At 60.2% G+C, this 25,043-nt stretch overlaps 1 protein-coding gene and 1 long non-coding RNA gene across 12 annotated transcripts; one reads left to right on the top strand and one right to left on the bottom strand.

Annotated features, from left to right (window-relative positions):
- The first annotated feature begins 624 nt into the window (after positions 1-624).
- Positions 625-25,033, top strand: ARHGEF11 (Rho guanine nucleotide exchange factor 11). Of its 8 annotated transcripts, XM_088137048.1 has the most exons (44): positions 625-756; positions 1,172-1,390; positions 5,920-5,952; positions 8,171-8,185; positions 8,800-8,891; positions 9,123-9,221; positions 9,619-9,668; positions 9,832-9,889; positions 10,109-10,293; positions 10,377-10,448; positions 10,779-10,898; positions 11,120-11,174; positions 11,409-11,485; positions 11,574-11,711; positions 11,980-12,054; positions 12,367-12,468; positions 12,638-12,736; positions 12,946-12,988; positions 13,212-13,308; positions 13,884-14,006; positions 14,332-14,352; positions 15,180-15,303; positions 15,390-15,489; positions 15,696-15,725; positions 16,422-16,548; positions 16,768-16,947; positions 17,263-17,310; positions 17,608-17,795; positions 18,063-18,209; positions 18,648-18,727; positions 18,854-18,979; positions 19,207-19,324; positions 19,419-19,597; positions 19,674-19,749; positions 19,945-20,112; positions 20,329-20,416; positions 20,756-20,863; positions 20,976-21,067; positions 21,237-21,452; positions 21,617-21,949; positions 22,438-22,527; positions 23,323-23,603; positions 23,729-23,924; positions 24,003-25,029. In XM_088137048.1, the coding sequence occupies exons 2-44, from the start codon at positions 1,362-1,364 to the stop codon at positions 24,059-24,061; spliced, it is 4,737 nt and encodes a 1,578-aa protein (XP_087993174.1). In that variant the 5' UTR covers positions 625-756; positions 1,172-1,361; the 3' UTR covers positions 24,062-25,029. The 8 variants fall into 8 exon arrangements, with proteins under 8 accessions (XP_087993174.1, XP_087993173.1, XP_087993175.1 ...); XM_088137047.1 differs by lacking the exon at positions 625-756 and having other exon boundaries at positions 785-1,390; XM_088137049.1 differs by lacking the exons at positions 625-756; positions 5,920-5,952 and having other exon boundaries at positions 785-1,390.
- LOC148216339 (uncharacterized) lies at positions 13,315-19,761 on the bottom strand. 4 transcript variants are annotated; one of them, XR_015795508.1, is made up of 6 exons: positions 19,624-19,750; positions 18,911-19,064; positions 18,089-18,297; positions 17,660-17,835; positions 13,553-13,642; positions 13,315-13,462 (listed from the first exon to the last, which is right to left on the bottom strand). It is a non-coding gene; the product is annotated as an uncharacterized LOC148216339 (long non-coding RNA). The 4 variants fall into 4 exon arrangements; XR_015795507.1 differs by lacking the exons at positions 13,315-13,462; positions 13,553-13,642 and adding an exon at positions 16,926-17,058; XR_015795506.1 differs by lacking the exons at positions 13,315-13,462; positions 13,553-13,642 and adding an exon at positions 16,995-17,131 and having other exon boundaries at positions 18,911-19,030; positions 19,624-19,761.
- Positions 25,034-25,043: the final 10 nt, after the last annotated feature.

Here is a 25,043-nt window from a genome sequence, read left to right as displayed (position 1 = left end):
CAGACCCGCACCCGAGGCTCCCACGCCGCCTCAAGCCCCGAAGGAACCTGGCTGCGGCCTGGGCGGGCCTGGACGGCAGAGGGCGGCCCTGCGTGGGCCCTGAGCCGACGGAGGCCCGTGGTGGGAAAGCCCCGGGGACACGGAGGGGCCCAAACCCGGTGGGGGGGGCCTCGTGGGCTGCTGGCGGGAGGGGTCCGGGCTGGCCTGCTTTCCTGGCAGGTAACGTGGGGAAGGACCAAGGGGGGGGCAAAAACAGTTTGCCCCTCAGCTCGCCCCGGCCACACAAGGCAGCTCCCCTGACTCACTCATCGCCGGGTGGGGTTCCTCCGGGTGACCCATTGGGACGGGAGACCACTAGGAAACCCCCAGGCCGCGGGTTCGAGGGGGGCTGAGAAGGCCCACCCCTCCCCTCCCCTCCGGGAGGGCGCCAGGGAAGGGGGGGCTGACGAGGGCGACTCCGGAGCGGGGAAGGAGGGCGGCGGGGCGGGGGGCGCGGGCCGCCCCCGCGCTTGCACCAGCCGCGGGGAGGTGGGGCGGGGGCGGCGGAGGAGCCCCCTCCCACCTGCTGCAGAGGGAAGCCTCCCGCAGGAAGGAGGGCGGGATCAGCGGGAGGAGGAGGAGGAGGAGGAGGAGAGGCGAGGAGGAGGAGGAGGAGGAGGAGGAAGGCGGCCGGAGCAGCAGCCGAGCCGAGCGGCGGGAGGAGACGCCCGGTTGCCCGCTGCCCTTCCGCAGGGCCGGCGGCGGCGGCGGCGGCAGGCAAGGCGGGCGCGGGGAGGCGGGCGGGCGAGCGCGGGGCTCGGGCGCCGCAGCAGGCCTCGCCGCCTCGCCGCAGCCGGGCGCCCCGGGCGCGGGCAGGGCAGGGCGGGGCGGGGGGAGGCCGGGGGCGCCGGCGCCCCCTCCCCGGCCCTCGGCGGGGAGCGGCGGGGGGGGCGCCCCCCGGTCCTGCCGGGGAAGGGGCGCGGCGCCGGGCGGGGGCCCCGCGCGAGACCCCCGGCCCGGCCGCGCCCCCCCCGCAGAGGCGCCCCTCGGCGCCCGGCCGGCCCTTCCCGAGGAGCGACGCCGGACTGCGGCCGGACGCCCCTTCCCGCCGCCGAGGGGCGCCCCCGCGCCGCGCCCTTCGCCCGTCTGAGCGCCGCGGGGAGAGGCGGCCCCTCTCCCCTTCCGACCGCAGGAACCGTCGGCCGAGGGCCCTGCCCGGGGCGCCAGGGAAGGCCGGGCACGGCGGGATGGCGGCCGGCCGGGGGCCCGGCACGGGCAAGTAGCCCTCCGCGGCCGGGCCGCCCGCGGGAGACCGTCGCCGCCGCCGCCGCAGCCGCCGCCGCCGGGACCTCGCCTCGGGGCGCCGGATCCGACCGCAAGCCATGAACATGCGCCCCCCTGCCCTGGACAGGTACGTCGCCCTGCAGGGGTGCGGCGGGGCGGGCGGGGCGGGGGCTTCGGCCGGCTGCCCTCCCCGGGCCGGGCTGGGCGCGCTTGGCGGCGGAGCAGGAGGGGCCCTTCCCTCCCTGTGCCGCGCGGTTCTGTGGCCCCCCGGTGGGCCAGGCCGGGAGCCCCAGGTGGGTCCCGGGGCCGGTCTGGAGCGCGGCCGCTGCTCCCGGCCCTGGCCCTGGGCGCGTTGGGCCGCGCTCGGTCAGGACCCACCGGCCGGGCCCAGGAACGGTGCCCCAGACTCGCTGGGCGCAGAATTGTCCCAGGACGGACAGCAGAGGCGGGGTGGGGGGTTCCCTGCGAGTGGAGGGGCAGGATCCTTACCTTGAACCCAGGACCGTGGCGTGACCCGCTTGGCTGTGGCCGGGCGGGAGGAGCGACTTTAGCCCTGGAGGTTTAGCGGCCATGGTTGGTGGCTCAGCATCTCGCGTGGACCTAAGCGGTAGTGGCTCGTTCGGCACGGCGTGGTTAAGGGGGGGATGGCGTAGCAGGATGTGGGACTCGGCCCTTTGGATGGGGTTCCCGTGTGGCACGTAGCCGTCGCGTTGCTTCCTGGCTTTGCCTTCGAACGGTACCAGCCTAGCCGGTGCGCGCCCGTTGGCGCTCTCTTTGCAAAACGCTGCGCTGGAGGCCACGTCCGGGGATGGAACGTTATTCCACGTCTAACCAACGTGGTCTGTTCCTTGCAGGTGAGTCAGCGGGAAGGTTTTCGCTCAGGGAGCGAGTGTGCTGTCTGCTGCTGTTGCACCTACACCTGTTGTGAATTTTAAAATTGTTCAAAAAACAGGCTTGCTGTTGGCGGGCATTGCAGCGTGCCGAAACCCCTGTAAGGTCACAGACTTATAACGTTTATTTCAATACCAGTCCTCCACTGTTCTGGTCCGTGTGGTGGCGTGTGTGATTATCGACGAGACGCCCATGGGAAATAACTTTTTTCCCCCCATGAAGTGCCATCCCCACAAACGTGCCAGCCAGCGAAGCCCAGGCAACCCGCTTGCCGCCAATTGGGAGTTTGGCTGTGATTTGAACCTGCTAATGCCTGGGCACCTGGAGAAGAGCTTTAGGCTTTCGATCTCTTCGTGGTCTCCCATCCAAGGGCTCTCCAGCTCCGGCTCTGCTTAGCTTTTTCCAAATCGACCACAGGTAGCAGGGTGCTGCCCCTGGAGTTGGCAATCTTCTTTTCTTTAGTTCACGCAGAGTTAAATAGTTGGAAAAATTCTGCGATCCTGAGCTGAACTGCACTTAGACCCTCCTACCGTACAGCTTTGTCTTGGGGAAGCGGGCAGAGGATTGCCACCTAAACGTTGCGTGCTCTTGTGTCACAGGAGAGGAAAGTTCTAAACTTGCGCGTGTCCGTCTTGGCGATCTGGAGTTTTAGTTATTTTATTTTCCTGCGTCTTGGAGCACAGGCTTCTCTGGTGAAGGGTCAGCTGGAAACATCTTTCAAGAAGGTCTTTGCTCAGCTCTTCTCATCAGGCAGTCAAAGATGCTGCGGAGCGCGTGTCAGGAATCGGCATGCGTCTCTTTTAGGCAGGGACGGAGAATGGGGATCTGGGCTTGGTCACAACTCCATCAGCAGGGCCGGGCCCACGAGTCCCCACTTCTGCTTTAATGCCTAGCAAGCAAGTAGCTTCTTTGCAGAACCTCCGCTGTTTCCAAAAGGTGAACGCGCATTTATTGAAAAAGGGAAATTAAATCGTTGCCGTTGTGTAACGCACAGGAGAGAGTGACTTGCGGCTGGGCTGCTCCTGCGCCGCTTTTGGTGTGGTGCCTTTGCGGGAATTCCCACCTGAAGAACCGGCTGGCGTCCGCTGGGGGCGTCCTGCAGAAGGGCCGCTGGGCACAGGGGAGAAGCGGGGCCTGGGCGGGAAGAGGAGCCCCCAGGCTTCAGAGTTGTCAGTTTAGCATTGGAAAATTGTCTGCCCAGGGTCTGGCCATGGATACTTAATGGGCTGGTCCTTGCGTGGCGGGGAGTTGAACACCAGACGTGGGGCTCCAAGGTTGGCCACAGGAGATCAGATGCATTGTCTGGATGGGGAGGGTTTTAATCTCCCCCCCCCCCTCCCAGTAGCCAAGAACCGTGGCGAACATGAAAAATCTTTCTTGGAGCCTTCTACATTTGCGTATCTGGAGGAGCCGAGGAAGAGTTCAAGCGCTGCGCTAGCCACGCGTATTTTCCTTACCCAAGCCAGTGTCCTTCCAGATGTGCCGGACTTCAGCCCCCACAATTCCCAGGCAGCTGTTGGTGGGAAGGCACCGAGGACACGTCCCAGGGATCGAGTTTCTGACTGGTTCTCCGTTGAATGAGGCCATCCTGTGGTTAGCGTTTGTTTAGCTTGGCAGGTTGTGTGAGCTCAGCCAATGGTGGGTTGTTCTACAAGCTAAGCCTAAGCAAGCCATCATTGTGTGTGTGTGTGTGAGAGAGAGAGAGAGAGATCCCGGGATGTGTTGACAGACTGCAAGGCACCAGGGGTGATCCTCCTAGGATCCCAGAACCTCCCGTGGACGGGTTTGTGTGTGGCTTCAAATCTATTTATAGCGCCGAAAGACACACACCTCGAGGTTGGAAGACGACGGCAGGATTCTTTCTGTTTGCCTTGCCCCCCAGCCTGGCGATCAGCCCCTGTACAACACTGCAAGCGGGAGGGTCCCGGGGCTCTGCTCGAGGTCTCCTCCGAGCCACGCGTGGGGCCTGAGTCTCCTCAGCAAAGTCCTGGCGTTCTTCCATGCCCGAATTGTGCAGCCTGTAGGGCTTGGTGCCACCCTGCCTCCAGAGAGGCAGTGCTGCCTCTGCCGCCTTGCCTGAATCTCGGCTTTTTGAGGCGTGGCGGACGGCTGGCGGGCCCCAGCTCTCCCATGGCCGCCACTGTGGGGGGCTTCGTCTTCTCCCTCCAACTTCACCGTTTCCTCCTCTTCCCCCTGCGAGCAAACCTGCGGGGCGTGTGGCAATCAGCTTCCTTTCCTAACTTGGGATCTCCCTTTTGGTGTCCTGGGCACCCGTCATGGCTTCCTCTAGCGGCGCATTGCCCCCCTCTGTATATTTCCTTTGCACCCCTTTTTCTGTCGGGTGCTTATCCTTCCTGGAGGAGATGCAGAGGGGGACCCCGGCTGGAAAATTGCTGCTGCTTTCCGGCTTGACAGAGGCTTGATTTTTAAAAAATGCAAGACCCCCCCAGCGCAACATTAGCGGGACGGGGAGTGGGGGGTAAAGGATGCTGATCGGATGGAAGGGAGATGTAATTACCTCCCTCTGCCTGTAATTGTGGTCGCTGGCCGACTTTCCGTCGCAGAAATCTGCTTGCTGCAGCAGAGCTCCGGGGCTGAGCTGCCCCAGGGCCCCCCCGTCTGTTGGTGGGGGAGGCGGTGTTGCTTTGCAATTGCCCCTTTTTTGAGGGGATCGTATGCATGAGGGGGGCTGCTTTGAGACTCCTCCCTCCCCTATCTGCACGAATACCCCTTCGCTGCTAAGGCGTCATTTTGGAGGGTGAAGTCAGCCCCTCTTTATGCCCTTTGGGGCTTGGTTTTCTCCCCTTGGGGGCAGAGGGCTTAGAACACCCCTGGGTATTTAAATGGGGTTATTTCTATCTAAGAGCGAGAAGATACTTTGCTGTCCCTTTCAGGCCAGAAATGGGGTCTGGATTATTGGACGCTTCCCTGAATGTCTGTTGCACGTGCTAGATGAAGCTTCTCTTTTTAAAAACCTTCCAGGGAATTCAGCGTGGCCCCTCTTCCCAGCTCTGCTTCTCTTTGTCTTTAAAAAGATATGCTCCAGTCCTCATGGGCGGGAGGTGTTTGTAGCCGCCTCCCAGCCTCCTTCTTCTGTTTCCAGCCCCCAAAACGGTCCTCGCTTTTCTCTTTTTAGACTTGGTGGGTTAATGGAAGCAGGGAAGATGTGGCGGGGCTGAGGGCCCAGGCCTGGCCTGCACGGGTGGCCGAGGTTGCCGTTCTCTTGGGGTCCACCTGCGCTGCCCTCTCACTTCCCTCTGATGCTTGCTGCAGATCTGGTCCAGTGGGTAGCACTGACGGCGGGGCTGTTTTTTGTCCCTGGAACTAATTCACTACACAGTTGCCAGGGATTATTTTTGGTTCGCCTTGGACTTCGCCCCGTTATCTGAGCAGGAGAGGGGCAAGGGTGGGCAAGCGGGTGGCCAGATCGGGGTCTGCGTGCTCTGGGTTTATCTTTTAAGGGGCCGAGAGTAGGCAGCATTCTGTACGAGCTCAGGAGCGTTTTGGCCTCGCATCTGATTCCGAGAGAAGAGCCAGTCCTATTTACCAAAGGGGAGAAATGGGGGGTCTGTGGGTTTTATTAAAAGCAACCCGGTTGGTTGAAGGGAAGCAGTGTGGGCAAGAGAAGCCCCTCAGCCGGGCCGCCCCGTTCTGTGTGTGTTTCACGTCTGTCTGTCTGCTCTTCTCTCTGTCTCCCTCCATGCTGCCTCGGCCGCTGCCGCCTTCTCCTTGGTGTCAGTTCTGTCTTTCTCTTCTTTACGGCAGACGCGCCAGTAAAAGGCACCCCCGCTTGCCCAGGTAAGACCCACCTCGTCGCCGGGGCTCCTGAGCCGCAGGGGCTTCCCAAACAGCAGCGATCCTCCTCTCTCCGCTGGGTCCCCCCAGACACCGCGAGGGGTTAGCCTCCCCTTCCGGAGCTCCCCGTGGCCAGCCCCCTTGCACAGACCCGGAGGCGGATGCCTGTGCCCCCCGGCGTCATTTGCATAACTGAATGCAGTTCCAGAGCCCAACTGACGCTGGAAGCAGCGTGGAGAGAACTGGGGTGGAGGACCAAACTGCCACTGACAGATGCCATGTCTCCACTGGGGTGGAATATTATGGGGCTTTGGGGAGACCTCCGGTGCCAGCGCTGCTGCAAGGGCGCTCCTGGCCTCCGAGCTGCTGCCGGCGTTCCTCGGTCCTGGTTTTAACTCCGCGGCTAGGCCAATGTGGGTCATTTTCTCAGACCGACAGCAGGGTCCAGCCTTTCTGGAGCCCCCAAGCATATTGTATGACGTGGTGGTTGTTGCTTTATTCTCATTTTTGATGTGCTTTGTCATCCACCATGCTCTTGTGGGCGTCTCTTCATTCAGTGGGAATAAACCAAGAGGCAGGGTGGTCTGGGGGCCCTGCCTTCCTGGGGAGGACAAAGGGTGCTGGGGGAGTCCCAGCGGGATTCGGTGGAGCCCAGTGGACGATCTTCCTCCTGGGATCCTCCCAGCCTGGAGCGCAGGGATGTTTTTCCTTCGGGGAGAGCATCCACAGCGGGTGGATGTGGAAGGAAAAGCAGCATGGGTTCTGCTGGGTCCTTCTGGGGCCGATGCGTCCAGGGTGGGGCCAGTTGGAGAGGCTTCTCCTCCAGCCCTGCTGCGGGCGTAGCTCCTCCTCTGGGCTCCTTAGGGGAGGCACAGCCATGCGCATCGCCCACGGCGGCTTGGCCAGCGCAGGGCTCTGGTGCTTGTAGCGGGCGGATGGGTCTCTGCCGGGGGCCCAGGCCTGGCTGCCGGGACGGGCAGCGTTAGCGCTCCGTTCTTCTCGTGTTTTCATTTCAGCCACATGCTTTTGTTTTGCGGTACTTGGCATCGCTTGGTTGGCTTTCAGTGGGACACGAAGGGGTGGAATAAAAATGTTCAGAGCAGCTTCGGAAACCTGGGTAGAAACTTGATGCGTTAGTTGGACGATGGGCTGGAGGGGAACGTTGCCCTGTTTCGGACGCCTCCCTGTAGGCCGCAGGCGAAGCAGCTCCCCGGGCCCTGGGAGCTGTGGGTGCCCCCGGCCCTCTTAGCCGAGTCCCTCTTGAGCGGGTTGTAGAAGGGCAGGCGGGGCTGGGCCCACGGCTTCGGCCTGCGAAGTCGGATCTCTCTCGCCTTTTCCGGGCTCCCGTTCAGCCCAGCGAGAGGCTGGAAACCAGAATTGGGCCCTTTAGGCGAACGGGAGAAATCCATCCGATGGGATTTGCCTTTTCAGAAACCGGCCAGCCAGAAGTCCAGCCAGGCTAAACGTTGAAATAAAATAAAACAGAAGAAACTCCGTCACAAGGACAAACCCACCGTATGCTTTCCTTATTAAATTTACAGGCTCCACAGGGCTTACGCGTGGTCGCTGAAATAAAAATCAATCTGGAGTTATTACAAGCCCGGCTGGAAAGTAGATGAAACCAGTGCCCCTTTTTAATGCCCTGTGGAAGTGATGGGCACTGACTGGCCTTCTAAGAGCTGCAGAATGAACTTTTGAGAAGGTGCAGACAGCTCAGAAGGCTTTTCCCGCTAATCTGTTTAATAGCATTTAATAAAAATACAGCAGGTAGAAGCCAAGCCTGGTCAGAAGTCTGAAACTGTTGATTTAAATGCATAAAGAGCAGCTGGCCTCAGACAGAAAGCTTAGATCTGAATGCTCAGATGCCTCTTAAGCGCCCGGGTTTTCCATTTGAAAATGCTCGGCGGCTCTCCCTAAAAACATGAAGCTGTATAAAAAGCAATTAACGGGAGGCGGAGCAGGGCTTTTTAAAATTGAAATCAGGGCCTCCCTGTTTTTCCAAACCGTCTGTACGGTCAGCTGGGCTTGCCCATCTCAGTGAACAAAGGAATACAGGCAAAGGTGACAGCAAGGTGGGTCCCCACGGCCTCTTGCCTGGAGACCTGGCATTGGTGCCCCACGGAGAGGCTCTGCTCGAGGCAAAAGGGCTGGCAGGCATTATTAACTCTCCGTTCTCGTTTGTCTCCCCACGCGCCGCTGCTTGTGTTGTGCCCTCCATCAGCCCCATTGCCGCCTGGTAAGATCAGACGCTCCTCTCCCTGCCTGTCTTCCGCCCCCGAGGGCATCTTCTCTCCCAGTGTGTGCTCTGCAGTCTGGCCTGGCTTTACCCCCCCCCCCCCGAGCATCTCGCGTGTGCCTCCTTGGCGCTTCTGCTGGCATGCTGCACCATTTTCCTAATGTTTCCTTTGGCCCCCGCCCGGGTTAGATCCTGCTCATCTCAGGAGGGAGTAGGAGGGGAGCGAAGCCACGCAAGGGAGGGGGCGGCTGGTCTGCTGGTCTGGTCAAAGAGGAGACGCCTCCTTGAGGCCCAGAGCGTCTAACCTCGGAGACGACCGAGCTGGGGGTCGCTCGGCCCCCCTTTGCTGAGGAGAGCTCAGTTTGACCTCTGCCCCAAGCTCAGGGGCTCGGGGCTCAAGCCCTAGGACCCCCCTCAAAATCCCCGCTGGCATGGTGTCAGTCTGGGAGGAGCGGCTTTGATTCCTCATGTTCAGACTCACTGTTCGATTTCCTTCTGGCCTGCGAGCAGCGTTGTGGGGAGGAAGTGGGGTCTCGGGGGCACCCTCATGGCCCATTCAGGGGCGATGGGCCGCAGCCTTGCCTGTCTTCCCCTCTTTCTCTCCCTCCGCGAAGGTTGGGCTCCTTGTCTTCCTTGGGGGACTCGGCTCTGGAACGGCGCTCCCCCAGCCACCACCGCCAGCCGTCCGACTCCGGCGAAAGCACAGGTGAGTCCTTTGCTTCTTTTGGGGCGCAGCAGGATTTGCCCTGGGGGCTGAGCCGGCAGGGCATGATGGGGGTGTGAGTCTGGCCAAAGTGGCGTTGGGGTGGGGGAGGCTGACACCCAAACCTGGATCGGCTCCACTGACCTTCCGCTCACGGAAGAAACGACCAATAAGCGGACAGCCCCTTCGAAGAAAAAGACGTCCGCGCCAAAGAGGCCGTGTTTTGCTTGGCAGGTTTGGTCCAGCGCTGCGTCATCATCCAGAAAGACCAGCATGGCTTTGGCTTCACCGTAAGCGGGGACCGGATCGTCCTGGTGCAGTCTGTGCGGCCAGGTGAGGAGGGGCTGCGGGTATCTGCGTGGGGGGGCTCCTGCTTCATTGGGCCCGGTGCCCCAACTGAGTCGAGCTGCTGGTGGGGGAGGGCAGTGGGGGATCGGGCGGAACTGAACTCGGAGGGGGCTAGGAGCCTGCGCCCCCTTTCCTTCCCCACCTGCAGTTGTGGGGCAGGTATTCGTTTTGACCTCCTTACGGGGTTGCTGGAAGGACTGCACCCTAACTTGGCACGTTATAGATAACATTTGTGCCCTGGTTAAAGGGCCTGCAAGGCCACCTTCTTGCCTCCCACCGCCAGCTTCCCCCCCGCAGGAATCCACATTTCCAGAGGCGCCTCTTCCTTCCTCTTGCGCCTTCTGGCCCCCGCATGGCTTTCTCTCTGTGCTTGGCTCTGCAGGTGGAGCTGCGATGAAGGCTGGGGTGCAGGAGGGCGATCGGATTGTCAAGGTGAGCTGTGTCCCCAAGGGCCGCCCCGACTCCTCGTCTTCTGCTGCCCCTTCCCCGAGAAACGCGGCCCAACTTGCAGTCCGCCGGGAGGGCTGCGCCCTGGGCCCCCCGCAGCTTCTTGGCCGGCTGCTGGGCCTGACCTGGTTCTCGCTCTGTCTGGCAGGTGAATGGGACGGTGGTCACCAACACCTCCCACCTTGAAGTAGTGAAGCTCATCAAATGTGAGTGGGCTGGGCTGGGACTGGGATGCAGGGCCCGAGGAGGCCGGCCTTCAAACGGTTTGGGGGAGCCCGGTGCGGCGGCTGCTAGGGACAGTGACCAAGGGGGTCCCCTGCAGCCACATTGTCCCCGGGAAGCGTCATCCCTTCCTCTGGGTTGGAAGTGGCTCGAGGTGTTCCCGCCCCACATCTGCTTCTCTCTTTCTCCCCTCTGCCTCCAAGCTGGCGCTTACGTTGCTCTCACTCTGTTGGGCTCCCCTCCTTCCTTTACGGGGTTCCTGGGATCGCAGCATGACCGGCAACAGACGGGCACCCCGCAAGTCGCGTTCACGTGTCCGCCGCTGCCCCCGCCCCCGCCGCTGCCCCCGCCTCCCCTGCGTGTCACCGCCGGGCCAAAGCCACCACAGGTACTGCAGAGGGGGCTGGACGGGCGCTGCGGGTGCAGAATTGGAGAGCAGGACTCACACCTCCTTGGCCTTACGCACTTTAGGACCCAGAAGTCCAGAAACACGCCACGCAGATTCTTAGAAAAATGCTGCAGCAGGAGGAGGCGGAATTGCAGGTACGTGTGGAAACGGTCCACCTCTGCTGGGCTGTTCGAAAGGAGGCGGGGTTGGATCCTCTTCAGGAGCAGACTCTGGACCCTTCTTGCCCTGTCCCCTCTCCAGCCTTCCCCTCCCCACACTCCATTCGATCCTTGGATTTTACTAACCGAGTAGCACCAACTGGGAGTCGTAAGCCTGCTGAAATATTTGCTTCCAGTTTCCTAACGAAGGGAGTGTTCTGGAAGGATCCTGGCTCTTTGAAGCCTACTAGTCTCCAGTTAGTCTTGTTCCAAAACTAGCCCACAACCACTGATTATGGACCCTCCCGGCTTTTCCTTCTGGAGCAGCGATGCTATGAGGTCTACAGCCAGAATCCTGCTTCTTTGCTCGAGGAGCAGATCGAAGGGGCTCGGCGGAGAGTCAGCCAGTTGCAGCTCAAGATTCGGCAGGAGATGGGAGAACTGGTGGTGAGTCAGAGGGGGCAGAGCGGCTGGTGAACGGAAGGCTCTTTCCTGGGCTGGGTTTGAGGAGGCCCCGCCTGAATGCCTGCCAGCTGGGTGGCAGAGAAAGAGGAGGTGGTCCTCGGGACTTGCACGTCACGCGGAAGAGGCTGACTTCTCCCTGCTGTGGAAGCACCAACGGGGCTTCCAGCTTCCTCCCGCCCACCCACTCTCCCTCTGCCTCTCAGGACTCCACCCGCCTCCCCAGCGATTCCGGTTCCTTCAGCTCCCGGGTGACGGATGGTGAGTTTTGCTGCTGTTCCTTTTCAGAGGTATAGACTTGGAGGGTGGGAAGGGTCCTCGGAGGTCTTAAAGCTCCCGCCTGTGGGTTCTTGCCCCCCCCTTCCCTGGGGCAGCCCTCCCGGTTTCTAAAGATGGCTTTCCTGTCTCCCCTTCACCTTCCCTTCTTGAGGCTAAGTGTGCCCGGGTGTTAGAAAGCTTTTTCTGGGCTGTAACTCGTCAATGTGTCCCTCCCAGGGTGCCTCTCGGTCGACTCCCAGGATGGCGACAGCGGCTTGGACTCGGGCACGGAGCGCTTCCCTTCCGTGAGTGAAGTGAGTGTGGAGAGGCGGGTCCTTCCCACCTTGCCAGGGAAGGTGCCCGTGTTTCGCTGACCCGAGAATGCCATTTCTTTTGGCGCAGGTCTCCCTCAACCGGAACTCTGTCCTTTCCGATCCTGGCCTAGACAGTCCGCACACCTCGCCTGTGGCCGCCTCCCGGCTCTTTGCACACCACCGACGGCAAGGCTCGGACACCCCCTTCTCTCCCTCTGCAGAGCAGGTGAGGGCAGGCGGGGCCCATCCTCAGGAATCCCCCCCAAGGGCACCCTCAGGAGACCAGACCACGCGGTCGCTGTTCTTGCTGTTTGACCCTGAGCCGCCTCAGGCCATGTGCCTTCTGCTTGCTATCTCTGTTTGCTTGTTCACTTCATTTTAAGTAGGAACATGGAAATGTTCAATTGCGCAGCTGTTTCGTCGGCTGCCCCTCTCCGGCCCTCTCGGCACCTCTGTCTCTTTTCTGGGAAGGTTTTAATCCCCTTTTTCTGCAGAGCTCGGATCACACGCTCAGAACTACCATCATCGGCCCGGAAGAGGATTACGATCCAGGATACTTGGACAATGAGGTAGTGTGCTTTCTCTTTCTCATGTATACACAAACACATGTGCATATGTACACAGACAGCTTACAGAGTCTTCCATAAATGGGAACAGAGAGGCTGTCCATGCCATTCCCCACAGGACACCATCCAGCCCCCATTTGAAAACATCCAGCAAGGGGGAATCCACCACCGTTCACAGCTTTTCTTGCTGGGAAATGCCTCTGGAAGTGGGGCACTCCCTTGAAGTCAGGGTCCTTGAGGTGCAGGGAGGCCTAGTTGGTGGGTAGCTCCTCTGTACTTGTTCCTTGGGTAAGTATCTCTTTCCCCCCACCGCAGAATGACTCCCTCTTCCAAGACTTGGGGAAGCTGAAGACACGGCCAGCTCACTTAGGAGTTTTTCTGCGCTACATCTTCTCTCAAGCGGATCCAAGTCCCCTGGTACGGTCCTGTGCGGTCCCTCCCCTTTCCCAGGGCTGGGGAAGTGCAGTTTCACTCCGCTTCCTTTTAACGCAGCGTCTCCCTTCCACACCTGCTTCGTCCTCGTCAGCTCCCTCTTGCTCACTGCTTGCAGTTGTGCTGTGATGCTTCCTGCTTGCTCTCCTTGTAGCTCCTGTATTTGTGCGCAGACGTGTACCAGCAGATGAGCCTCAAGGAAGCCCGGGGGCTGGGCAAGGACATTTGGCACATCTTCTTGGACAGAGCTGCGGTGAGTCTGTGCAGTCGCTTCTCACTGCATCCCCGCTGTGCTTGCATCTGCCCGTGTGCGGTTCCTCAGTGAACTGCAGCTTTCTCAGAAGAGGGTGTGGGTGGAGTGGCCCCAGGAAAGGGAGACCCCACTCTCAGTGCTCTGGAACATTCAGAGGTCCCTGCGAATGGTCAACCTTGTTTTCTGTTTTTGTTTTGTCACTTCCACAGCCCCTAAGAGTCAAGGTCTCAGATCAGTTGTTGGCAGAAATTGGTGAGTCAGCCGTTGAGTCCAAGCCAGCTAAGGTGTCTCTCTCTCCCCTAGGAATTCCAGTGGGGCCAAGGGGTGGCTGAGCAGGGCGGGAGGCGGTGGCGTTGGTGCCGTGTCCTGGACAGCCGCCTGCAGGGTTGGTAAGGGAGCCACCTCTGTGCCCTCCTCGGGCATCTTCTCAGCAGCCTACCCACCTTCTGCCCGCTGCTGTCCTTGTATCCTTCAGAGTCTCGCCTGCGGAATGGAGAGGACGCCCGAAGTGCTTTCCTGGAGGTTCAGGAGGCTGTCATGCCTGAGATCCAGGAGCAGATCCAAGATTACAGGTCAGCACAGAGTCGATCCATGGAAGATCTTCGTTTCCCTTCCTCTTCTCTTCCTTTCAATCGTGGCCGAGCTCCCCCGTCCTTCACCACCACCGTTTCTCCTCCTCCTCTCGTTTTATACCCCATCTTTCCACCCCCGGGACGCTCAAGGTGGCTAATAGATGAACAAAAAATGACTCTTAATGCAAGTTTAAAAAGCAGCTGAAATGATCGGTGGTCCAACTGAAAAGGGTTGAGGTTGAACCTGGGAAAAAAGCGACCACGGATTTGATGGCTCTGCAGGCGGAAGTTTGCTCTAGTGGCTTTCAGTTGGTTTCAGAGAGCAAGGGATTCTCTAAAAGGAAATTGAAAGGAAAAATCAGGGTGGACGGATCTCTCAGAGCTCTGTAATAGACTGGCTGCTGAATGCGTACGGTGGGTCAGGAGGAGGTGTGATGAGGGGCTGCCCAGTTTTCAGGAAGTTGTTGGGGCAAGATGGCTCCTCGCAGGAAATGAAAGGGAGAGTGAAAAGGAACATAAAGCAGAGAAAAGGGGAAGAACTTCCTGTGGCCCCTCTCCCTTCTCTGTGCTTGCAGGACAAAGCGTACTATGGGTCTGGGAAGCTTATATGGGGAGAATGACCTGCTGGACCTGGACGGAGAGCCCCACAAGGAACGCCAAGTGGCCGAGAAGCAGATGGCGCAGCTGGGAGACATCCTGTGAGTCCCACTGGGGGGGAAGGGAGGGAAGTGGGTGTTGGGGCTGAGTTTGGGGTTGGCGTCTCTGGAAGAATGATTCTGGGATGTTTGCCTCGGCCTTCCTCTGATAGCGGTATTCTCTGCTGCCAGACGGGTTCGCCAGGGGTCAGTCCAAATATCAGTGGCTGGCTGGGGAATTCTGGGAGTTAAAGTTTACACATCTTGGAGTTGCAGAATTTGAGAAACATTGATCTACGCTAAATGGACAAGAAGAGAAAACGGGGTGCCTTTAAGCCCAGACCGGCTTAGGAGCGGTCTGACTTGGTATTTTTTTTCCCCACTATAGATCCAAATATGAAGATCGGAGGTGAGTGGCTACTGTGAACTCAGCACCTTGGGACATCTTGTTGTGGTCCTGGTTTTTGCTGGCCCGGTTTACTTTCTTTTTAAATGTATATTTTCTTTCTGAGTGTTCAGTCCTACATATCGTGGAAATTTCAGGAAACTACCTTAACAATATTAATGTAAGTAATCGGTTGCTGAAAAGTTTATTAAGGTTATTCCTGGTAAATTACTAATTTGTTAACTTGCAGGAACTATTCAGGACCCCTTCAAAAACAGAGCACATCCCTACTATTCCTTGGTGAATATCCTAGGCTCCCTCCCAGAATGCATTTGGCATTCCTTGGGACCACTTCATTAAGTGTCTGGATAGGCACAAACTTAGGCCAGGCCTCTTCAGGACCAAGGACAGCTCTGCAAGGGCACAGATGTTGCTCCCGCGGGAGGCACAAGACTAGGGGAACCCACTGGTTGAAGAACTGGGTTGGGGGGTGGCAGAAGAGAGCGGTGGGCTGACTTTGCCCCCCGAACACTTTGCAGCTTCTGAGTGTATTCTCCGCCTCTTCTCTGTGAGGAAACGTGGCCTCTGGCAGGCCCTTCCTTTAGAACAAAGTTCTCCCAAAGTGCCCTCTGTGGTTCTTGCTCCTCCACACTTAGCAAGCCGCCTGGGGTTTGGAGTAGATGGGTCTGTTCTGTGTGTCCGGGGCCCCGGTTTCAGCCCCCGGAATGGGATAGGCGGTCCCAATGGGAAGAGGCGCCCCTCCTCCGGAGAGGCGGAGCTGGGAGAAGGGGTCGGTTTCAGGGTGACGCTAAGAGATGCTCCAGCCAGACTGTCTCCCTCTCTTGCGGCAGCCCCCCCATGAGTTTTGCCCTGAAGACCTATATGACCCACGTGGGGATCTGCCCTCGGGAAGCTCGCCCAGAGAAGTCCCAGGAGAAGGACAAGTGGCTGCCTTTCTTCCCCAAGACCAAGAAGGTGGGCGCAGAAGCCGGAAAGCGGGGGACCCTGTAGCCCCCTGGCTCGGGGTGTCCTGACCCGTCTCCCTCTCTTTGGGGCTGCAGGGCAGCGGCGGGAAGAAGGAGAAGGAGGCTGCAGCTGAGGACAAGAAGCGAAACCCCATCCTCAAGTACATCGCAAAGCCCAAAAGCGCTTCTCAGAGCAGTGAGTCCGCTGGGGGGGGAGGGAGGGAGGGAGCGGGCAGGTTTGGGGCTTTCTGCGGCAAGTGACACCCACCCCGACTTCCCAGCCCCCTCCGTCCCGCAGGCTGGCCGGGCGGGTCCCGCCGTCTCCCCCCTCTTTTTCATTTGGCCTTTCATCGGCACTGCTCCCGCTTGATTTTGACATCCCATTTCTGTTTTTCTTTTCAGCATTTCATGTCCCTTTGTCCCCTGTGGAAGGTAAACACAAACACAGTCTCCCTTCCTTCCCCCCCCCACCCGGCTTGTCCCGCTCCCCCCGCTCTGCTGCTTTCACAACTGGGGAGGGCGTGATTCCTTCCCAAAGGCAGTGGCAGCAACTTCCAGGACCCAGATTCTGCCAGGGTGGGGCACTTTGCAACAGGGGCCTCCCTCTGTGCAGGAACCGGGCTTGGCTTCCTGCCGTTTCTGTAACCTTCTCGCCTGGCACTGCCCCGGCTGCGGAACCTTGTGAGCGTGAGCCCAGGGAGGCCACTGGCTGCCTCGCTGCCCCCGTCAGGCCCCAGCGTGGGCGGCTGGGGCCCCTCGGACAGCTGGGACTGCGGCCAGGAGGAGGCTGCAGTCCTCCGGCTCCTTGAGCGCTGCCCTGAGATGTCCCCAAGGCCCTGGGTAAAACAGAGATGGCTCTGCCTGCTCCGAGAAATGCCTGTTCCTCCATTTTTGTTCCCTGCCCGCAGGGCACGGCAGCCAGAGACCCTTTGCAGTGCAGTCGAAGCGGTCCTGGGCTTTCGTGCGGATCTGCGGCGGCTTCTCGGGCTCCTCCCGGTCCCAGGCTGGCGCCCACGAGCGAGAGGGCCGGTGGGGGTCCTGGGTCTTTTGCTCGGTCCCCCGCACTGCTGGAGTGCTGGGCTCAATCGTGGATCCCCCGCGCTCTAATGGCTTCCCCTCTTTGATCAGTCAAGCCCGGCAACGTGAGGACCATCATTCAGCACTTTGAGAACAGCCAGAACTGCGACGGGCCAGAGGCCAGCCTGCAGCGGCTCTCCACGGGCAGCTTCCCTGAAGACCTTCTGGATTCGGACAGGTGAGGGGCTCAGCTGGCTCTGGTGGAGATCCTTCCTCCCCCGGGGAGATCTCTCGGCAGGTCTGGGTGACCCTCCTCTGTTTCCCCAGTGAACAACTGGCCATCAGCTCTCAGTCTCCCGGCTGCTGTGCCCGCCCGCTGATGCCAGAGCCCTTTGGGAAACGGTGGCATGGAGGGGCTGGTCCTGGGGAGCTCCCAAATTCTCACCCCTCCCTCTAGTTCCAGGGCCGAGATCAGGCTGGGCCGGTCGGAGAGCCTGAAGGGGCGGGAGGAGCTGAAGAGGCTGCGCAGGGCAGAGAACGTGCCCCGTTCCCGGAGTGACGTCGACATGGATGCTGCCGCTGAAGCTGCCCGGCTTCACCAGTCGGCATCGTCCTCAGCGTCCAGCCTCTCCACACGGTAAAGCGGAGCCTCCTTGCACCCTGCTGGAGCCTGGGTGGCTGTGGGGAGTGGCCGTGGCATCTCTTGGGCATCCGAGCTCGGAGGAGGCCAGCCAGATTTTGCTACTTGCTGAGGGTAAAACGAGGAACAGAACCTGGAGGCTGCTGGAGAAGGGAATTTGTGCCTTCCTGGACTTGGGGTTCTGCCAGGCATAAGAGAGGGGGTTGATGAAGTGCAGGGTTGGCATTTCCCCAGAAGGATGCCGCTGGATCAAAATCCTGCGGCGGCTCAGAGGGGCTGTGGGCTGATCCTGTAATGTCTTCCCGTCTCCAGGTCTCTGGAAAACCCCACGCCACCCTACACCCCCAAAATGGGGCGCAGGTGAGTGCGTAGCAGTTAGAGAGGGAAGAGGAGCAAGGGGCAGGAGAGATTTTCCCATCCAGGAGTCAGTGGGTCAGTTTTACGTTTGGCAGCTGTTGGTGACTGCAAACCCCCAGACAAGCCCCATATTTTTTAAATCGTCATTTTTAAATCTGGATGAGTCTTTGTTTGGTTTTCTTCCCCCTCCCTGTTCTCCCAGGTAGAGGGGCTGTAAAACTGTTGCTAAGGTGATCTGGGGTGCCTTCCCTGTCCCCAGGGGGCCCAGCCTGATCCCTTCTCGCCCTCTTGCCTCCGCAGGAGCATTGAGTCGCCCAACCTGGGCTTCAGTGCGGAGACCTTCCTTCCCCACCTGCTGGAGGACGAGCTCGGCCAGCTCTCGGACCTGGAGGTGGAGCCGGACTCCCAAAACTGGCAGCACACGGTCGGCCGAGAGGTCGCAGCCCACCTGTCTCAGCGGGAGATTGACCGCCAGGAGGTCATCAATGGTGAGGAAGGAGGAATGAGGGGGCTGGGCCGGCGAGGTCCCTGGGGGGAGAGGACACGTGTTGGCAGAGAAACCCTGGTTGCACGGTTTGGTGGAGGAAGAGAAGTCTTGGAAAAGTCCTCCAGGCCCAGATCCTGTCCATGCTGGCTGAGGAGAGCCCTTTAGGACTTGGAAGGGTAGGGGGTCTGCAAGCTTGGCTCTCCTCCCATGGCCCGTGGTGCCCAGCTGGGATCTGACTTGGCCCTCCTGCTGACATTCCTCCCCCCAGAGCTGTTTGTGACCGAGGCTTCCCACCTGCGGATCCTGCGCGTGCTGGACATTCTCTTCTACCAGCGCCTGAAGAGGGAGAACCTGCTTTCCCGGGAGGAGCTGGCTCTGCTGTTCCCCAACCTTCCAGAGCTGATCGAGATTCACAGTAAGGCTGCCCCAGGCCCCTTGGTCTCCGGGGGTCCCGCTGGGTTCAGCTTTAAGGGAAAGCTTTTCTTAGAAATGAGAGACGCCGTCTGAAAAGAGGAGCAGAGCAGAAAGACAGGAGCTAACAGGAAAGGCTTGAAACGAGTCTTCCCTGGATTTGCAGAACTGAGAAGCCCGCCCTCTGCCGTCCAAGAAGGGCACAGGCACTGCCTTGACCCTCTTCTGGCGCTGCAGCTGAGACTGGGAGGGTGGGGGTGAGATGATGGGCTGGGCTCCCAATCGGCTGGAACCCACCTCCCACGGTTTATTCAGTAGAAAGCCAGCAGCGTCTGGGCACCGCCCAGGACCTGGTTGGGGTGCTGTTGGGGAGACGGGGGTGTGTGCGTGTTTCCTCTGGAGGTTTCGCTCCTTTTAGTCTGCCCCACCTTCCCTTCCCCAGACGCCCTGTCGGAATCGATGAAGAAACTGCGGGAGGAGGGACCCGTGGTGAAGGAGATCGGAGACCTCATGCTTTCACGGGTGAGCCACTGGAATGGGGCTGTGTCTCGGGGCCACGCTGGAGCAGACCTTGCCCCGAGTTGGACCTGAGACCCCCCGCCCCCGTCATCATCTCCTCCTCCTCCTCCTCCTCCTCCTCCCCGCTAGTTCGATGGGGCTGCGCGTGAAGAATTCCAGCAAGTGGCGGCCGAGTTCTGCGCCTACCAGTCCATGGCGCTGGAGCTGATCAAAACCAAGAAGCGGAAGGAGACGCGCTTCCAGCTGTTCATGCAGGTGGGCTGTACGCACCCTCGGGAGCAGTGAGGAGTCCTTGGGGGGCTTTTCCTGCACCCAAGGGAGAGATCGATAAGGGCAACCCCTGGAAAACACACACAACACACAGAGAGATCTAGCAGGTAGAGCACGTGCGGAATGCCGTGGGTGTTTGCGGATGAACGGGGGGAGCGGAAGAGGCCTGCAGGGGGTGCCGATCCACCCAGCCCGCTTTCTGCTCCTCCCAGGAGGCCGAGAGCAACCCCCAGTGCCGGCGTCTGCAGCTGAAGGACCTCATCATCTCCGAGATGCAGCGCCTGACCAAGTACCCGCTGCTCCTGGACAGCGTCATCAAGCACACTTCTGGTGGGTGGCTGGTCCTCCTCGAGACGGCCGCCTTCTGCCTCGCTCAGCCCCTCTGCTGACCGGCTCCCCTTCCCTGTGCCCCGCCCCCCCGCAGGGCAGACCCTGGAGCACCGGAAGCTCTGCCGGGCCCGAGACCACTGCCGCGAGGTCCTCAGGTATGTGAACGAGGCGGTCAAGCAGGCTGAAAACCAGCACCGCCTGGAGGCCTACCAGAAGCGCCTGGATGCGACCTCACTGGAGCGGACCAGCAACCCCATCGCGACCGAATTCAAAGTAAGCCTGGGGCCTGGCGGGCATACCCTGCGCGGCCCCACCCGCAACTGATTCATTTCCTGCCTGTCCTGCCCAGAACCTTGACCTTCGAAACCGCCGGATGATCCACGAAGGACTTCTGGCCTGGCGCATCAGCAAGGACAAGACTGTGGGTCTGTAGAAGCGGAAGCAAAGGGGTGGGGAAGGTCCGGTATGCTTTTGGCGTCCCCGCGCCACTTTTCCACGGAAGGAGCAGGATGCGGCCCGCTTTGGGAAAGGAGGCATCGAGGGCCACAAATCATCCGTGGCGCTGGGGGGGCACGAGAAGAGCGGGGGCGTGCTCAGAGCTCGCGCTCTCTGGCTTTCAGATCTGCACGTGCTGCTGCTGGAGGACATGCTGGTGCTGCTCCAGCGGCAGGATGAGAAGCTGGTCCTGAAGTGCCACAGCAAGATGGCGCTGGGCTCCTCGGACACCAAGCAGACCTTCAGCCCTATCCTGAAGCTCAACTCCGTCCTCATCCGCTCCGTGGCAACCGGTAAGCTCAAAGCCCCGGGCGTGTTGTGCGGCCGCAGCTTCCGTTGCCCGCCCGCCCGCCCACCAGGCTTGGGGGGGCTGTGCTGAGGTTTGGGGTCTCCTGCAGCTGGGAAGAGGGTGGGGCGGGAAGGCAGGTTCAGTCGGCTCGGCCCGAGCATCGAGGCCGTCTTGACCGGTCCTGAGCGTGGCCCGTGTCTGCCTTTGCTTCCCTCCGCAGATAAGCGCGCCCTGTTCATCATCTGCACGTCGGAACTGGGCCCCCAGATCTACGAGCTGGTCGCGTCAACGTCTTTGGAGAAGAACACGTACGGCTCGTAGCGCCGGCCTGGGGAAAGGAGAGGAGAGGAGAGCAGAAGGCGGTTTACTGGGGGAGGGGAAGCAGCTGGGGCTGCCCCCCAGGGAGGGCCGATGGCAGGCGGGGCTGTTCCTGTGGGGAGAGGGGGAGGTTGAATCTGTTTGGGTCAGGCCGGGCCAGAACACGTCCTGGGTTCCTCTGTTGTACTAAACTCTGGCTGGCTCAGGCAGGACTGAAGCTCCCCCACCAGGTGGCTTTCCCAGAGTTGTTCCTCCCCCCGGTTTGACTTGCCCCACTCAAGAAGGTCTCTGGGGGGTTCTGAGAGCATCTCCCACGCTCTCCCTGGCAGGTGGATGGACCTCTTGGAAGAGGCGGTGAAGAGTGCCATGCGGAAGGCCACACTGCCCCCCCAGTGCCACGCCCAGGAGCTGCGTCCCCACCGGCCGGCCCCATCCAGGTGGGCCAGAGTCCTGCCGGGGGTGGGGTGGCAGGGGGAGGGCCAGGCCTTGCGCGCCCTCTCCGCTTGGGCTCCCTTCCCTGCGGTGGGACGTTCTGTCGTTTCTCCCCAGCCTCGTGTTCCAGGACGCCGAGATGGCCGCCGGGCTGAGCCGAGGGAACAGGCCGTCCAGCCGTGGAGCCGAGGAGGAGGGAGGGGCGTCAGGTAGGGGGCCTGGCGGGTGGGGGTGGGCTGTGGGGGTGGCACAAGGCAGCCTGCTCCCTGCCAGCTCCCATCTGGCAAGTTCTTCCCCTTTGCATGGTGGGAGGGGCGGATCTTGCTCTCAGCCCCCCTTGCGCCATGCTTCTTCTCAGGCTCCCTTCCCCCCCCACAGATGAGACCCCGACTGAAGCCTTTGTGACTGAGCAGCCGGAGGTTGGGCACCAAGAGGACGAGGAGGAGGAGGAGGAGGAGGAGGAGGAGGAGGAGGAGGAGGAAGGGGACCCACCTACAGCACTTCCGTTGCATCCTCTGGAGGAAGCCCCCTCTGGCAGGCCCCCTCAAGGGCCTCCCCGCGTGGACAGCATGGCTGAATCCGCCCTGGGGGACGGTAAGCCCTTTTGGTCCCCCTCCTAATTCTGTCAGGGTACATTATGGGACCAGGCCAGGCTGCGCCCCATGGGCCTCCTTGCCTGCGCTTGAGGGGTGGGGGGTGCGTCAAGGGTTGATTTGGACAGGAAACCACTTGGCCCTCTCCCTTTCCCCCCCTCGCAGTGGAAACCCTGCGGCGCCTCCTCCTGCGCAGCTTCCTGCCCTGCCAGGACTCTGAACTGGAAGACGACCTGACCCCCACCCCTTCGGGGGCCGGCCCCACCCAGCACTGGGGCTCGGCACCTGCCAGCCGAGAGGAGCCGCCGGAGCCCCTGGAGGGCCATGACGCCTCTGCTGCCCCCGGCCCCCTGCCGCCGGACTTGCAGGGCGGCGGGATCCGGCCCCAGTCCTTGGGCCCCACTAGTGACCCTGGGCCCAGCGAGTGCCAGGATGCGGTGGGCCCCCCTGCGGTCCAGGAGGCTGAAGCTCCAAGCGGCTATATGGTGGTGCGGAAAGGTAACCGCAGCGGGAGGAGAGAGAGAGGACTGACTCAAGAACAGACTCAACTGGGGGGGGGGGGGGAGTCCTGAGATGAGTGTTGGGCACTGGCGACAGGGCACTGGGGTCCCATCACCCTGGGCGGCTTGCGGGGAGAGGCTCCAACAGAGCTTAGTACCTTGGCTTGATCTGCAGCTAGTTACCGCTGATCTTCAGACCCCCACTGAGACCTCCCCCCCTTCAGGGGCCAAAGAATGCATGAAAAGGGCTCAGCTGGAGTCGGTGGGTCCCCTCCACCGGTTCCCAATTCCTGTGGCTTTGGGATCGCAGCCTTTCCTCACCTTGCTTGTCTTTGGCTTCCTTTCCTCGCGCCTCGCTGCTTCTCTGTGGGTGACAGGGACTGAAAGCCTCTTGTGATTCTGAGTTGTGACCACTGTTGTTTCTCCTCTCCTTCCCCAACCCCCCCCGCAACACACACTTTCTCTTTCCTGGTGTCTCTTGCACAGCTGAGGTGGAGGGAAATAAAGGTGCTCTGCTCTTGTTGGAGAAAGACAGCCGGGCGGGAATTGACGCTGGAGGCCCCGATAATGCAGATGGTAAAGACAAAAACTAGACCCCCTCTTCTTACCAGATTAGGCCGAGGGCTTCTGCGCCCTTGGGGTGGAAGCAAAAGTCACCTCTGGTTCCCGAGGCTGTGGGCGAGGGAGGACGGGCAGGTCCTGCTGCCGTTGGGGAGGGTCCTGCGCACGGTCCTGCCTTTGCGGGAGGGGAGACAAGTCGTCCGCGCAGGGGCCGGGGCTGTTGGACCGCCCTCGAGCGTCTGTTTCCCATCAGCGTCGGTGGGGTATTTTATTTATGCATTTGTTAAATTGATAGAGCCACCCATCTCATACTGGGGACTCTGGGCAGTGCACACCAATAAAAGCACAAAACCAATGATCAACGTAATTAAAATAAAGCTGTTAAAATGCCATTAAAACAGTTCAGTGTGGCTTTAGTGGTGCTGACGAAGGGGAAACTTTAGAATGATGGGAGTTTTTAAACAGGAACGCTCTCCGGAAGGGAAAAAGCGCTTTCATCAAGTAGCCCACCCCCAGTGCACGTCTTAATATATGTTTTTCAGCCGTGAAGTTTTATACTTTCCATTGGGTGGGGTGGTGGCTTTGCTACCGATGGTTAGGGAGTTTTAGAATGGCCCGGAGTCTTGCATCACTTCTTATAGGCGGGTTTGGCACAGCAGGGGCGGTTTCAGGCGGCTGTTTCTGCCACAAGAAGCTTTGCGCCACGGACTGAAAATGAGCTGGGGTGTTTCACGGCTGGGAGCCCCGTCCCAAGAACAGGTCCTGGACCTCTGAGCCACCTTTCCTGCAAATCTGTTTTCCTCCTCCCAGGAAACTATTTCTACTTAAGCCTGCCGGCCAACTCTGACAAGCCCCACGCTGATGCCGAGAGCATCGGGGAGCCAGCTGATCCTTTGAGACGGGCACCATCCTCACCTCCCGCCATGCCTTTGCCCGGCTGCCAGGAGAGCAGCACCAGGGAGACCCCGGCAGGGTGGCTTAGCAGGCTGCCAAGCGCGGCAGAGCTCCCTCGATCTAGCCAAGGCATTCAAGATTTGGATGTGATCTTCCAGACAATAGACCAACTCATGCTGAAGCTGACCAAACTCAAGGTGAGGCGGGATGCGTGAATGAGACAGCGGATGGGCACGTTGAATGCCCAGAGTGGAGATGGGAGGCAGGGAGAGGTCCTAGCTGCCCCTTACTCCACCCTTGCAGTTCTCTCCTCTTCTTGCAGGACATGGAAGGGGCCTACCAGCGGCTGCTGCTCCTGCAGCAGTCACCGAGGGGGGACTCTGCCACCGAAGCCATGCCCGGGCAGGGAAGCATGTCGCCAGAGGCGAGCCAGATGTCGCCCAGCAGCCACCGGGGGTCCAGAGGCAGCCACCACTCCCTGCCCACCTCCCCACAGTACCCGGTGGCCGCCGAGCCTGGTACGAGGGCCTGAGGGTCCCGGTGCTCCATCCTTGCCCGTTGTCTGCCCGGGGTGACCGAAGCCATTGTCTTTGCAGACCTGAATGGGCTTTCTCTCGCCCCCCCTGAAGATAGCTCCCAGGAAGTGACCCTGTAGGGCAAGGAGGGCCTCTGCGAAGGAAGGAAGGAAGGAAGGAAGGAAGGAAGGAAGGAAGGAAGGAAGGAAGGAAGGAAGGAAGGAAGGAAGGAAGGAAGGAAGGAAGGAAAACGCGCCTCCAGGTGACGGCTCCTTGCCCTCCCACCCGTCCCCGGGTTTGCTAAAGGTGGGAGGCGGCCACGGATGGGACCAGCAGCTGCCAGTACGAGAAATGGTGAAACCAAGAAGGAAGCAGAGAAAACTGGAATCCCGCCGTGTTTGAAAGCCCCTGCGTTGGCTTCACGTGAACTCTTTTATGAAAACATCTGGAGGTTTCCCCAACTGGAGCTTTTGCTAGAGTGAGAGCGAGCCGACTCTCTCAGCTCTTTCCCCTGAAACATAAGGAGCCTGTGTGGGTCTCTCTGCTGGCCCACTTTAGGGTTCGGCTCTCCATTTTCCCCCGAGAGGAATCCATGGCGTGCGTGCACGCTTGTGTGAACGTGAGAGATGTGTAGATATACACACACCCTGCAGACTTGCTTTTCCACTGTACATGACAGCTGGAATATATTCTGTATAATTGCACTTTTTTTGGTTTTCCTTTACGTTTCCTCTCCACGGTGAGGAAAATCTCACCGGGGAGGCCCCGGCTGCTTCCAGACCTTTTCGTTGGATATAAATATGTATGTATGTGCATTGAGTTTTTGTAAATATGATAGACGGTTGTTTCCCTGTGGTTGGTTTTTTTTTTACTTGTCTCCATGCCGATTTCCCCTCTTGCTGAAGGGTTTGGTCTGATGGGGGGCAAGTCTGGGGCTGAGAAGACCCCCGGCCCTGTCTGCTGTGCTGGGTGAAGCAGCAAGGGGCTGCCAGGCTCCCACTGAGGCAACAGACCCCAGGAAAGGCCGGCTCTCCTCGCTCTCAGTTGCGAGTTGTCATGGGACCCCTTCCCAGTCCTGGAGTTTGTGGCACGTGCTGCGCCAGTTACAGTGCAGGTAAAAGG

The sequence above is a fragment of the Python bivittatus genome, unplaced genomic scaffold (genome assembly GCF_059951505.1).
Source record: "Python bivittatus isolate LINGU-HERP-01145 unplaced genomic scaffold, Pbiv_v1 ctg000180_np1212, whole genome shotgun sequence".
Taxonomy (NCBI): domain Eukaryota; kingdom Metazoa; phylum Chordata; class Lepidosauria; order Squamata; family Pythonidae; genus Python; species Python bivittatus.
This window is presented reverse-complemented; position numbering and strand designations above follow the sequence as displayed.